The following is a 13,505-nucleotide window of genomic DNA, read 5'->3' as shown; positions in this document are numbered from 1 at the left end:
CTTGAATGAAGTGACGGCTGGGACCATTTGACAACATACCACATTAAACTTGCATATATTTACAATAATGTTCTTTCTGAACTCTCTCCGAAGTGATCCGTAGCCCTTTTAGTTCTATTACCGTACACCAGGAAAAAGAATACTCAACCATTTTCGTGACAGACACTGGCTGTGAAGGGACACTATTTGTAAAAGAGCCAAATGGCTACCCTGTTCTCTAAGGAACACAAAACTCATGGAATTTGGGTGATAAATGGAGTTTAACTCAAGTCTGTCCTGTGGCTGTGCCTATTACCCAACCCATTCCTATTCTACTCATTTCTTCAGCTCCAAATTATAATTAAAACATATAGCTTTAGTGGCTTATAGAAACTCCAAATGGCTTCCCTGATCCATGGAATAAATGTCACTAAGGTGAGAAAGGTCAAGTGTAAACCAGAGTTTAGCTTCTCCCCAGAAAACACTAAACCAAAAATAATACTGAATCCCTGTAGGGTCTACATTGCTTAGTAACATCAACAAGGACTCAAAAGACATAGGGTTCATGATCCTCAGGCTCCAATTCTATTTTTCAGTTTGGCCTGTGGAGAAGACAGATGGATTTTGGATAATGACAATGGATTATCATAAACTTAACCAGGTGGTGACTCCAATTGTAGCAACTATACCAGATGTGATTTCATTGCTAGAACAATTAGCATATCCCCTGGTACCTGGCATAAGCTATTTATATAGAAAATGCATGTTTTAGTACTGTGGGAAAATAACTAAATTAGCAGTTTGCTTCTGGCTGGCAAGGCCAACAGAGTTTCTGAAACTACTACGGTGCCTTTTGAGTGTATTAAATCCCAAGTTCTTTATAATAATGAGGTTCACATGAATTCTGATCATATTTTTCCATTATTAGACACCATGATATCTCATATATAGAAAATATTTTATTGATTAGATATGAAAAATAAAAGGTAGCATGTACTCTATAATTTTAATAAATTGCCTGTGAAGAGGATGTGATACAACTCTGGTAAAAAGTTAAAAGGCTTCAACTTCATTGAAATCTCAAGGGACATTGGATCATGATGAGATATCACCATTAACTGATACCTATGTATGTGGTTTTGTTTGACCAAAACAATGGCATGGAACATACGCAGCCTTATCGGATGTTGGAAGCAATGTATTCCAACTTTGTTATTCTCCCCATTCATTGAGGAAATTAACAAGCTTTTGTATCTTTTGTTTGTTTGCTTGTTTTTGTTTGTGTGTGCATTTTAATTTGGCTTGAATTGGAAATGTCTTCCACAGAGACATACTTTGATATCTTGTTCTGTACTTGGTACAGTGTGGGTAGCCTATGGAGCTTTATATGATAGGGTCTGCAGAGATGAGACTGAAGATAATAGGAAATGATCTGTGTTCTCTTTTAATATGTTAAATGTGATGTAATGAGCCCCTACTAAAACCTCCTGGCATCACGAACTTTGACACTACTCTGACCTGTGAACAGAATGACTTGCCATGCTTTGCTAACTCTATTGTGCTGAAATTGCCAGAAATAAGCTAACAATTCATCTCTTCAGTATTTTTTTTCTTGATACTTAGCTGACAATGTTATATGATAGTTAATACAAGTTAAGGGCCAAACCAAAATGCTTTCAAGCAAGCCCATTTTTAAAATAGGCCATTCAGGACTGAGGGCATATTAATAGAGTAGAAGCAATGGTGCTTGAATATTCAATAGCTTAATAGAACTGGTTTGGATTCTGGTTGGTCCCTATGGGTAAACTGCAGCTTCATCAACCCTGATGATTTTGAAACAAAACACTAGTTTCTTAATGAATATATACTCTGTTGCTGAAATGAGCAATGGTTTAGACCTACTAGATAGCAAGGTATTGTGTGACTCAAAACATGAAAATTATTTACTGAGATTTTCATACATATGTTTTATATATTTTGAGCAATTCTGTTCCTATCCTTTACTTTCCAATTCTTATAGTGCACATTTTCTCTCTCTCTCTCAAATGCAGAGAGTTCAGTTAGTGCTACTCATATGTGCTTGGGTTTAGGACAATCTACTGGAGAATAAAACTTTCAGGGGCTTCATCCCTGAAGAAAACTTCCCCTTTCTTCCCCAGGAATCAAGTGTCTCAGCAAGAGGTAGGCTTCATGACCCTCTTCCCCATCCTGGCTTAATCTCATGAAAGTGTAGCTCATCCTGGCACAGTTGCTATGAGTTTCTAGGTGCAGTGACCCAGTTATGTCCAGTAAATGCTTCCTTTTTTTTTTTTTCTGCAAATGCCCATTGCTGCTCGGACTTACAATATTTCTGTGTTCTCTTCTTCAATATTACCAAATTTGTAGGGGTATGTAGTGTGATGTAGATGACCTACTTAGAGCTCAACATTTCTGTTGTTTTTCTAAATTTTGTCCAGTTTCAACAGTATCTTGAACTCATGATTGTTAAAGTATACTCCACCAAAAACCTATTAGGCCCTAGGGAAGAATATAATACTTTTATTCCCTTAACATAGTATTAAACTGACATCTGAGGTTTTATTTAATGAAAACAATGCTTTTTAAAATAAATATATCTTATAAACACATATATTATTGATTTCAAGAAGTTGTTAAATATAATTTCTCAAAAAAGTATAATATATTTTTTTGGTCCTATTGCTCTCCTTGTGGATCCTGTTCCCTCAGGTCTTTCTATTTCCCCGTTCTTTTATAAGATTCCCTGCACTCTGCAAAAAGTTTAGCTATGAATCTCAGCATATGTTTTGATTCCCTACTGGGTAGAGTCTTTCAGAGAGGCTCCTGTCCTGTTCCCTGCTTTCTCCCTCTTCATTTGGGCACAAGGGTCTTTTCTGAGACTTATACTCCAAACAAGGACTGTGCATGGAGATAACCTAGAACCCCTTCACAGATGTAGCCCATGTTAGCTCAGTCTCCAATAAAGTTCCCCAATAATAGGAACAGGGACCATCTCTGACATGAACTCATGGGCTGGCACTTGGATCACCTCCATCTGAAGGAGGAGCAGCCTTGCCAGTTCACAGAGAAAGACAAAGAAACCAGTTCTGAGGAAACCTGATAGACTAGGGTCAGATGGAAGGGAAGGAGGACCTACCCTATCACTGGACTGGGGCAGGAGCATAGGAGAAGAAGAGGGAGGGGGAGTGGGATTGAGAAAGGCTGAGGAGAGGGCTACAGCTGGGATACAAAGTGAATAAACTGTAATTAATAAAATAAAATAAAAAGCGAAAACAATGACAAAAGGAAATTATTAATGAAAACTGAAAAACTAAAGTTTAATATAGGTTTACTCTAATATCATTTACACTCAATTCTAAGTATATATAGTTTTTAAATATAGTATAATTATAATACAATAACATCACTTTTTCGAACCCATTTGTTCTTTTAGTTTATTCCATGTGTTCTCCCTCCTATGGTCACCCTCAAGTTGATAGACTCTTTTCTTATTATTATTGTTACATTCATAGATACTTACATTCATATGTGCATGCATGGGTGTGTGTGTGTAAAACCTTCGTTTTCTGTATGTATGTGGTTTCAGAGATGACCATTTTGCATTGAATAACATATACAGGATCATTCCTGGGAGGATGATAATTTTTCTTTTCCCTGAAGTTACTAGTTGTTGTAGTTCTTTGTCTAGTAGTAGGACTAAGTGAAAATTTCCCCTTCCACAGTAAGAAGGCTATTAATATTGTCATGATTCCAGTCTTGTATATGCAGGCATTCCTAGGAGAAACTGTCCCATAGCAAAATTTCTGTATGTTCCTCTTCTACAGTCTTTCCATTGCCGCTATGTTCTTTAGTCACAAATATAAGAGCTGTAGTATAATTGTATCTGGTGAGACTAGATTTGGACAATCAGTTGATCATTACATTGTTTTCAGTTGTGGTTTTCTGTGCTGGCCTTCTTTACTGTAAAGAGAGTTTAGCTACCCTAGCCCAAGAAGAGTAGCTGTGTACAAAGTGTGCTTTTGGGCTATGGACTAAGTTTACATCTTTATACCCATAGGTAAGTCCACTCCTCATCATAGAAGTTTTTTTTTTTCCCCATTAGATGTAAGTTCACACAGAGATTCACAACTACTTAACTATAAAATTTTGTGGGGTTTTTGATCAAGTAAAGTGTAAAGTATACACAGTATTACTTTTTGAACAATTACAAGTGCTATATATGAGATCAGATCAAGTATGATCCTATTATAAAGCCCTCCTCTTAAGCCATTTAGTGTTGATCATATGCATTTTTTAAGGCTGACTGTCTGGGATTGAATAACTTATGAAGAATGTCATCCCTATGAATGAATAATTCTTCCTTTCTCTCAGCAGCCAGTGAGTTTCTTAGCTCTTCCCCTAAGGACAAAACCGTAAGTAATGTCTCCTATCAATGTTTATATCTCAGTTGGTGTTATTTTGCAGGTTTGTTTATACAAAATTGCTGAAAGATTTCATACACTAAGACCCTGTAATTTATAAAATATGTTATTTCAAGCCAGACTTCCTGGTTCACCATCTCTTAGTGTCTTTCTGTCTTTAGTTTTGCTTTGCTTCCTAAGCCTTGGGTATACAGATTGCATTGTAGATGAGTCCATTGGAGTTGAACAAAACGTGATCATTTATTCTCTATATTTTCATCAGTTAGGGATTTCTGTAACAGTATCCACCTGTTGCAAAATAAAACTTCTTTGAAGACAGGTGAAAGCTTCATTTATCTTTAGGTATAAAGATACAGGATTAGAGTGTAGATCATAGAATGCCGTTAGAAATTCTACTAGTCTAAGAAAATGGCAGTAATAAGTTATTCTTTAATGTCCATGCAATTTTGAGCAATAAGTACTTAGTTGGCTAAGTGTGAAGTGCCAGTCAGTAATTCCCTCCTATTAAGGAGATCTTATGACCAATAAGACAGATGTTGGTTATCCAACCAAGGTAAAAGTGTCTTGATTGCACCATTGGAGACCTTCTGGCACTGTTCACTCTGTGGTCCGTAGGCTTTATATGTTGGTAGAATTATTGGATGCTTTCCTCTCTTGGCAGCATTCATAGAACCTTATGATATGATGAGAACTAATTCTCAGGGAGGAAACTTCCAGATCAGGTACAGCTTCAAGTCCTGTGTCTGAAGAATGTGGTGTGATGTCTTACCTTGCAGCTCTGAGAAACAAGGAGAGCACAGACAATAGCATGCAATATTTTGGGAGTCTCTTGGACTCCTCTGATGAACAACTTGAAAATCTGTAATTTATCTCTTCCTATTCTTTGTATTATCCTCTCTCTGCTTTGAATGCCCTAGTTCTTGTTCATGCATTTGCCCTTACCCCCTTCATATTACATTTGGCCTACTGGTCTCCCTCCCTGGAGATCCTTCTGCCCCCACTCACCCCCAAAATCACATACTTTGTTTTAATTTGACCATGTTCTGTGGTTACTCCATGTTACATACTCTCCCATCTAAACATATAAAGAACATGTCCTAATTGTGTTTCTGTCTGTACAAACGCTGTACAATATTTTCCAGTTTTATCTATACATGAATTTCAGTTCTGTTGCATGTGAATGTAATTCAATTGTGAATGCAAGCCATATTTTCCCAATCGATCCATCAATTGAAGGTTGTTTCCATTTCCCAGCTATTATGAATAAAGTGACAATCGACATGGCTGAAAAAGTGTCTTTGCAGTAGGATATTGGCTCTACGGGGCATATGTCAAGGAGCATTGTAGCTGGTACTATGGTAGTATTATGTTTAGCTTTTGGAGAATCCTTCTCATTGTTATCCACAGTGGCTTTACCAGTTTCTAATCCCACTGAGCGTAGGGAAGGATTCACTCTTCTCTATGTTCTCATCTGCATTTGTTTTCAGTAATAGAAAACTTTACATTTTACTCAAATATTTTACAGTCTTCTGCAGAAAAGGCTTTATTTGTTCCTGTATGTAGGATGGCTGTGTCATATTAGATAAATGTTTGACTTTTTTATTTTATTTTATTATTATTAGTTACATTTTATTAACTCTGTATCCCAGCTGTATCCCACTCCCTTATTCCATCCCAATCCCACTCTCCCTCCCTTAGCTCCTCCGTGCCCCTTTCCAAGTCCATGGATTGGGGAGGACCTCCTCCAATTTCGTCTGGCCCTGTTTTATCAGGTAACTTCAGGACTGGCCTTTTTAACTCATCAGTTTAAATCATATTCTATCTATGCTAATCATGCAAGAATGATTCTTCTGAGAATACTGTTTACCTGTGTATCAGAATTGAACATTTTTATGAGTTCATACTTTATAAAATCAGGTTCCATACCCCATTTTTTAGTTGTGTTACTTGATTTGTTGCTGTTTAACATCTTAAGTTCATTATATATCCTGGATATTAGCTCTCTGTCAGATATAGGGTTTGTGTAAATCCTTTCCCAGTCTGTAGGCTGTCATTTTGTTCTGACAACACTGTCCTTTGCTTTACAGAAGCTTTGCAGTTTCTTGAGGTCCCATTTATTGATTGTTGATCTTAGAGCCTGTGCTGTTGGTGTTCTGTTCAAGAAGTTGTCTCCTGTGCCAATGAATTCACAGCTCTTCCCCACTTTTTCTTCTAACAGGTTTAGTGTGTCTGTTTTTATAAAAGGCACAGGGGTCTTTTGTGAGATTATTACTCCAAACAAGGACCATGCATGGAGATAACCAAGAACCCCTGCACAGATGTAGCCCATGGCAGCTCAGTGTTCAAGAGGATTCCCCATAGAACAGGGACCATCTCTGACATGAAGTCATGGGCTGGCTCTTTGATCACCTCCACCTGAGTTGTGAGCAGCCATACCAGTCCACAGAGGAAGAAAATGAAACCAGTCCTAATGAGACCTGATAGCCTAGGGTGGGATGGAAGGGGAGGAGGACCTCTCTTATCATTTGATTGCCTTTGTGGGAAGGGTAGAGGAGAAGAAGAGGGAGGGATGGTGGAATTGGGAGGGGTTTGTGGAGGGAGCTACAAAGTAAATAAACTGTAATTTATGAAAATAAAATAAAACGTTTTAAAAATCAGGTTCATATTCTGATTGTATTAAATACGGCTCTCTAGGATCAATGTGGTCTTTAAAGGCTCAAGGCTGTGGCCTAGTAAGGTTGGTCTCCCCTCAGGGGGAGGTGATCAAAGAGCAGGCCAATCAGATTATGTCAGAGGCAGTCCCTCTTCCCATTACTATGTAACCCACTTGGACACTAAACTGCCATGGGCTACATCTGTGCAGGGGTTCTAGGTTATCTCCATGAATAGTCCTTGGTTGGAGTATGAGTCTCTGGGAAGTTCCCTGTGTTCAAATTTTCTCGTTCTATTGCTCTCCTTGTGGGGTTCCTGTCCTCTCCAGCTCATACTATTTCCCACTTCTTACATAAAATTCCATGCACTCTGCCTAGCAGGCCACAGATGATGACAATGCAGCCACTTCTGATGAGAACTGATAGACTAAGATCAGAAGGAAGGAGAGGAGAACCTCCTCTATCAGTGGACTTGGGGAGGGGCTTGCCTGAAGAAGGGAAGGGAGGGTGGGATCGGGAGGGGAGGAGGGAGGGGCTTATGGGAGGATACAAAATGTATAAAGTGTAATTAATTAAAAAAAGGCTCAAGGCTTATAAAACTCATCATATTCTACCCTTTTTTAAATAAATAAATAAATTTTCAATACTCATCTTAGGTTCTTCTACATCTGTGAAGCCTTTCTTGAGTTCCTTACTGTTCTTTATAAATACATTCTTCATAGTATCAACACAATCCCTAAGAATCTGTCCACCTACTAATACAGAAAAATATTAATATTTCAGCACCTAAGAAAAATATTTTAGAGTTCAATGAAACTTGATTATTTGATTTAAACCATAAGTTTTAGAATTTACTGGTTGTTTATTTTTACCTGATTTTTTTAAAGCCTTGGTTTTCTTAGGTTTAAAATACAGACACTAATAAAATCCTTCATAATTTTATTTTGAAGGTTATGCAAGCTTATCTATGCAAAGCAATTAAAACAGTGCCCAAAGGAAGCATTTAATAAATTTTACCTGTTATAATTGCAACCCAGGGCCCTTCATATTTCCATTTAGCCCCATATGACTTAATACTGTCTCAAGCTGTAATGCTTTCTGCATCAAAAATATCTTTAAGAAAAGGTGATGAATCTGAAACTAGAGTCTACATGTGAGTCAATTTTATATATTTCTTTTAATAAATATAATTTTAAGAAATACAGTTAGCTGTGGTCCTTCTCAGTTGTGAAAATAACAAGTCAATAATTTCTGTAAGATTAAAGGGGCAGTATTTTCTAGAAGCAAAAGCCAAGGCGATGTCAGAACAGTTTTATAGGAATGTAGTTACTCCTACTTTCACAAACCCAAGTAATGATATGTTAATGTGTATGTGTTCATATTTTTTGTCTTTATTATTTCTCCTTTTGCTTGTGTGTTAACTAAGAAAGTCCCAAAATGTATTCTGCAGTTAAAACTAATATTTATATTTCCTTACAAAAATAATCTTATACTTATCTTGATTATTTTACTAAATTAAGAACTTATATTTTGAGGAATGGACTGATAATTTCATTGGATATTCCTCCATCTTATTTGAATAGAGATAATTCATCACAAGCAATGTTGTAATATGATTCTCCTTGAACAGGTGCCAGCCTTAGTATCTTGCAACATTAAAATCTAAAATTGTCAATGCTGTTGTTTATGACACCTAAGCCATGACAGCTTCTTACTTGACTAGACTGTATGAGGCCATTTGTGGGTATAAATATGTTAAGCTCAATATATATTTATATATTGAGTTTAACATATCTATATAAATATATGAATATATATATATATATATATATTTCCCCAGAAGAGATTAGATAATCCTGTTTTCAATTTATATTTTTCTAAAGAGAAACAGAACCTCAAATTTGAGGCTCATTGACAGCAGTCCACCAACCTCTTTTAAATTTTCCATTGCTTTTAGTATTGAATTCTGTATTTTTTTATACTAATTAAACTTTCTATAAGCAGTCTCAAAGCCCTTTTTAGGAAGAAAAAATATAAATATATTTATGTCTGCTTACACATATGCATACAATGTCTTGAATTGTTGTTGTCATAGTTCTATTCCCAAATCCAGAAACATCAATATAGAGTTAATTAAACTTTAATTAGTTTTCTTGTGGAAAAGAAATCTTGACAACTGGTGTTTCATTATATTAGAAATGTGTGTTTAGCAAATACCAGCAATGTGAAGTCATAAACATATAAAAATGGTAATATTTAGGTGTAATAGACTGAATATTAGGTACATTCGTTTTTAATCCAATTTATAAATAATTTATCCTTCAGTCAATCAGATAAATTCATCCTGTAATAATTCTGTGCTGTAGAATTCCAAAGATGAAATTCTAAGTTATCAGGCAATAGTTTCCAACCAAATCCATTTCATTTTATTGGTGGTGTCTGGGGGCAGGCAGTTCAAACTCTACAAGGACAACATAAAAAATCATTATGAAATTTTCTCCAAATGTTTCCTTGTCGTCTCCAGTCCTGGTAACTAAAGGCTGTGTATCTGACTTGGTCAAAAAAAAAAAAAAAAAAAAAGAATATGAAGGTCTCTTCAGTCTTTTAATTAAAAAAATTCAGGCAATGTTAGAAAGCATAAGTAGAGCAAAAATAATTAATGTTTGTGGAGCCAAGTTTGAAAGCCATACCACTATACATATGAAGCTGATAGCCTGCTTGGTCTTCAAGTGGATCCCCTAAAACCTGGAGCAGAGGCTGTCTGACTTGGACTCTGTTGCCTTCCACTGGATCCCCTTTCCCTATCAAGGCTGAGTTGTCTTGCCTCATCGAAAGATGAGGTCACAATTAGATTTTATGTGCCAGAGTAGGTTGGTACTCAGGGTGGGGGTGTTGAGAGGGAAAGGAACTTGGGGGAAGTGGGTGGGAGAAGAAGAAGGAGGAGGAGGAGGAGGAGAAGAAGAAATTCCAGAAAATACCATACAATAAAACCTACAGAACAGGAGCCTGCCACAAGGGCCCCTGAAAGACTCTACCCAGCAGTGTATCAAAGCAGATGCTGAGACTCACAATCAAACTTTGGCCAGAGTACGGGGAATCTTATGAAAGAAGGGGGAGTTAGTAAGACCTGGAGAGGACAAGAGCTCCACAAGGAGAGCAACAGTACCAAAATATCTGGTCACAGGGTTTTTTTCTGAGACCATGCATGGAGATAACCTAGAACCCCTGCTCAGATTTAGCCCATGGTAGCTCAGTCTCCATGTGGGTACCCTAGTAAGGGGAACAGGGACTGTCTCTGACATAAACTCAGTGGCTAGATCTTTGACTACATCCCCCTGATGGGGGAGAAACCTTGCCAGGCCACAGAAGAGGACAATGCTGCCAGTAGTGATGAAACCTAATAGGCCAGGGTCAGATGGAAGGGGAGGAGGACCTTCGATAGCAATAGACTTGGAGAGGGGCATGGGAGGAGAAGAGGGAGGAAGAGTGTGATTGGGAGGGAAAGAAAGAGGGGGCTACAGCTGGGATACAAAGCAAATAAATTATAATTAATATGAAAAATAATAAAAATAAAAAACTACAGTATAACACTTCAGATTATGTTTTTAAAAAAGGAATTGAGTGATTTTGTATCCATTTGTTCCTGCTGAATGTAAAGTAAATATTTATTTAGTGCTGAATTTGCAAAATAAAGGAAAAGAAAAAAAAGAAGATAAACCATATTCTTTCATTACTCTGAATTTGTATTTCTGTAAAACAAACAAAAAAATAAAATTCATGTAAGAGTACCACATAGGATTATCTTAGTCTAAATTATTTATATTAATTGTTAGGCTTATATGATGCCATTGAGGGATCATAAAAGCATAATATTTGCAAACTACATTCAGAGAATTCTCCATTTTAAAGCTACTTTCTCAAAATTGTCTAAGATGCTACTTGTGGCTAGTGCTAATGTATACACAGAGAGCAGCCTATTCTGAATTGGACTCTGGTCTTCATTGTCTTTCTGCCTGATTCATCTATCTTTTATGTTTTACTCAGCTTATGGGTATATTTGGTTCCAAATTATTTCATTGTTGTTTTTGTAACTTGTGTTTCCAGTTTTATTTTAAACAAAGTTCATGTCTTTTTATAAGCAGGTTAGGTAATATAGTTATGCATTTATGTGTGTGTGTGTGTGTGTGTGTGTGTGTGTGTGTGCAGTGATAATAAAGAGAAAGAAAACAAATTTGAGATGAAGTGAGAGACAACATGAGGAGTTGGGGCAAGAAAGTAATGTAATTATATTTTAATTAAAATTTGAAATCAAATTAACAGTATTTTAAAATAAAGAATTCAGACAATCAAGGTAAAGTAATTACTTTTTTAGGAAAAAGTTTTTTCTTAGAAAAACAATTTCTGTATATTTTAAAATGGATAAACTGTAACAAATAAAAAATAAGTAGAAATATTTATGCAATTGCTAGACTTTTGTGGTAAAAATGTCTTGTATAGATTCTCTAAACTCCTATATCCTTTTATAGTTATTTCTTCAAAAGCAGGGTTGTTAGAGAGGCAACCAATGTTTATGAAAGAAAACATGGTGGTCACGAGAACAAATCTCTGGCCTGGGTCAAGATGTAATATTCCAGTTTGTTGGTCAATCACTTGAATATGGGACTATGCACTAGCCCTCAGGAAGGGGGGTTCTTTGTAGGAAGGAAGGTGTGCTCACCATAACCATGCTAAAGAGATAGGTAAGGTAATCCATGTCCCCTAACTCAATCCCCATAAGCCAGTCTGAGGGTGAAAGAGTTCTGGCTGAGTTTTCCCACTTTTCTAGGAAGGAAAGAGTTGTTTTTGTTTTTGTTGTTGTTGTTTTGTTTTTTTTTCCTTTTTCAGTCTCCTCTTGCCAATGTTGTCCATAATGTAATTATATATTATATATTATATATTATATATTATATATTATATATTCTCTAGGCTTCCCCAGTCTTCACTAAAGGCCCTTCCTACCAGGTGACTATTTGTTGCCATGTGACAGAACTATATGTCAATAGCTCAAAAGGTATGACACCTTTTTGTTTGGTTTGCTTTGCTTTCTTTATTTGTTTACTATGTTTCTTTCCTCCTTCAGTCTTCTTTTCTAGGCAGCTACACAGTTGTTGAGATTTACTGCTTGTCTGCCTTTGGGGGTTTTTATTTTAAACCCTAATAATCATCCCTGAACAACAACAACAACAATAACAACAACAACAGCAAAATCAGTCAATAAACAAGTGTCTTGTGCCAGCCAAAGAGATGGAGTTACAGGTATGTGGCCAAGCATAGTGATCTGAGTTGGATCCCTGGATGGACAAAAACAGTAGAGTCACACAAAATATACTCTGTCCTCTACATACACTCTTTGGTATTTGGTCTTCAGAAAGGGCCAGCAAATAAATAAACAAATTTTAGAGAATTGTTGCTGAAGCATAAGGAAGACACAACAAATATATTGGAAATAAACTCCATGTAGTATGTCACATTTTAAAAGGAAATGACCAGGAACACAGAATCATTATGAAGGAATACAAATGTCAGTTTTAATAGTACTTAAGCCTGATGACCTGTTCTTGTGCCTGGAAATGGGCTGCAATTACAGACTGTGAAGAGTAATGCACTATCCCTGTGCCTTTACTGTGATTTAAGAATTTTAAATTCTAGTCATCAAAAAGCAGAAACAAAACATAAACTGTTTTATCAAAATAATGGGGGAACTGGAAAATTGAAGCAAACAGGGAAAGAGGGAAGTGGCAAGGCTTACCCACGCCCGAGTCTGTTGAATTTCAATTACAGTGGTCTAGTCACTGGTTTGTCAAACTGTGCAAAACATCCATACACAACACACAATTCATATTCCCCCTTCCTATCAAGTGGTTGTCAAAAGAAATGCGGCATTACCTTTCCCACATACTGAGGTTCGGAGCCCATGTATTCTTCCAGCACAAAAAACTGATTCCATACCCAGCCACGTTTGACTCGTTGGAAATGGGATCGTCTCCCTGGAAGATGGATAACATTTTCTTTCGGTTCTGTGACTAAAGTCTGTTGTGGCTGTGGTTGAAGTGGCGTTAGGAGACCTCCATCAAACAGGATCCAAAGAAGCAGGTATAAAGAGTTCCTTGTAAGCATTGGCAAAAGCTTTCTCCTACAGCAGAGTAATAAATACTCCAGTATTTAATGTAGAGTCGTGGGATCCAGGTTTGAGGTGTTTGTGGCTGTGAAGGCTGAGCTTTCCGTTTTAGTGTAGTGACAGTAATTCACACATTGATGCTTTGGGAGCTTCTCCTTGATGACATTCCATCTAAGGAAACCTATAAAACAGATGAACAAACATACATTAAAGTCCTGAAATCTCATGGCTACTTTCACAAAATATCTAAGATATCTAAACATCTACTAATGTTAAAAA

The 13,505-nt window shown here is 36.7% G+C and overlaps 1 protein-coding gene across 2 annotated transcripts in view; it reads right to left on the bottom strand.

The window, feature by feature from the left end:
- The window catches only part of Cdh12 (cadherin 12), a 402,089-nt gene extending 388,864 nt beyond the window's left edge, over positions 1 to 13,225 (bottom strand). For both annotated transcript variants that reach the window (XM_055619002.1, XM_055619003.1), the window contains exon 1: positions 12,995 to 13,225. In XM_055619002.1, the coding sequence (XP_055474977.1) occupies positions 12,995 to 13,225 (231 nt within the window). The remainder of the gene's footprint in view (positions 1 to 12,994) is intronic.
- Between the last annotated feature and the right edge of the window lie 280 nt (positions 13,226 to 13,505).

The sequence above is a fragment of the Psammomys obesus genome, unplaced genomic scaffold (assembly GCF_907164565.1).
Source record: "Psammomys obesus unplaced genomic scaffold, mPsaObe1.curated_primary_1811, whole genome shotgun sequence".
In the NCBI taxonomy this organism is placed as follows: domain Eukaryota; kingdom Metazoa; phylum Chordata; class Mammalia; order Rodentia; family Muridae; genus Psammomys; species Psammomys obesus.
Note: the sequence above shows the minus strand (reverse complement) of the source record. Positions and strands in the feature narration are given on the sequence as shown.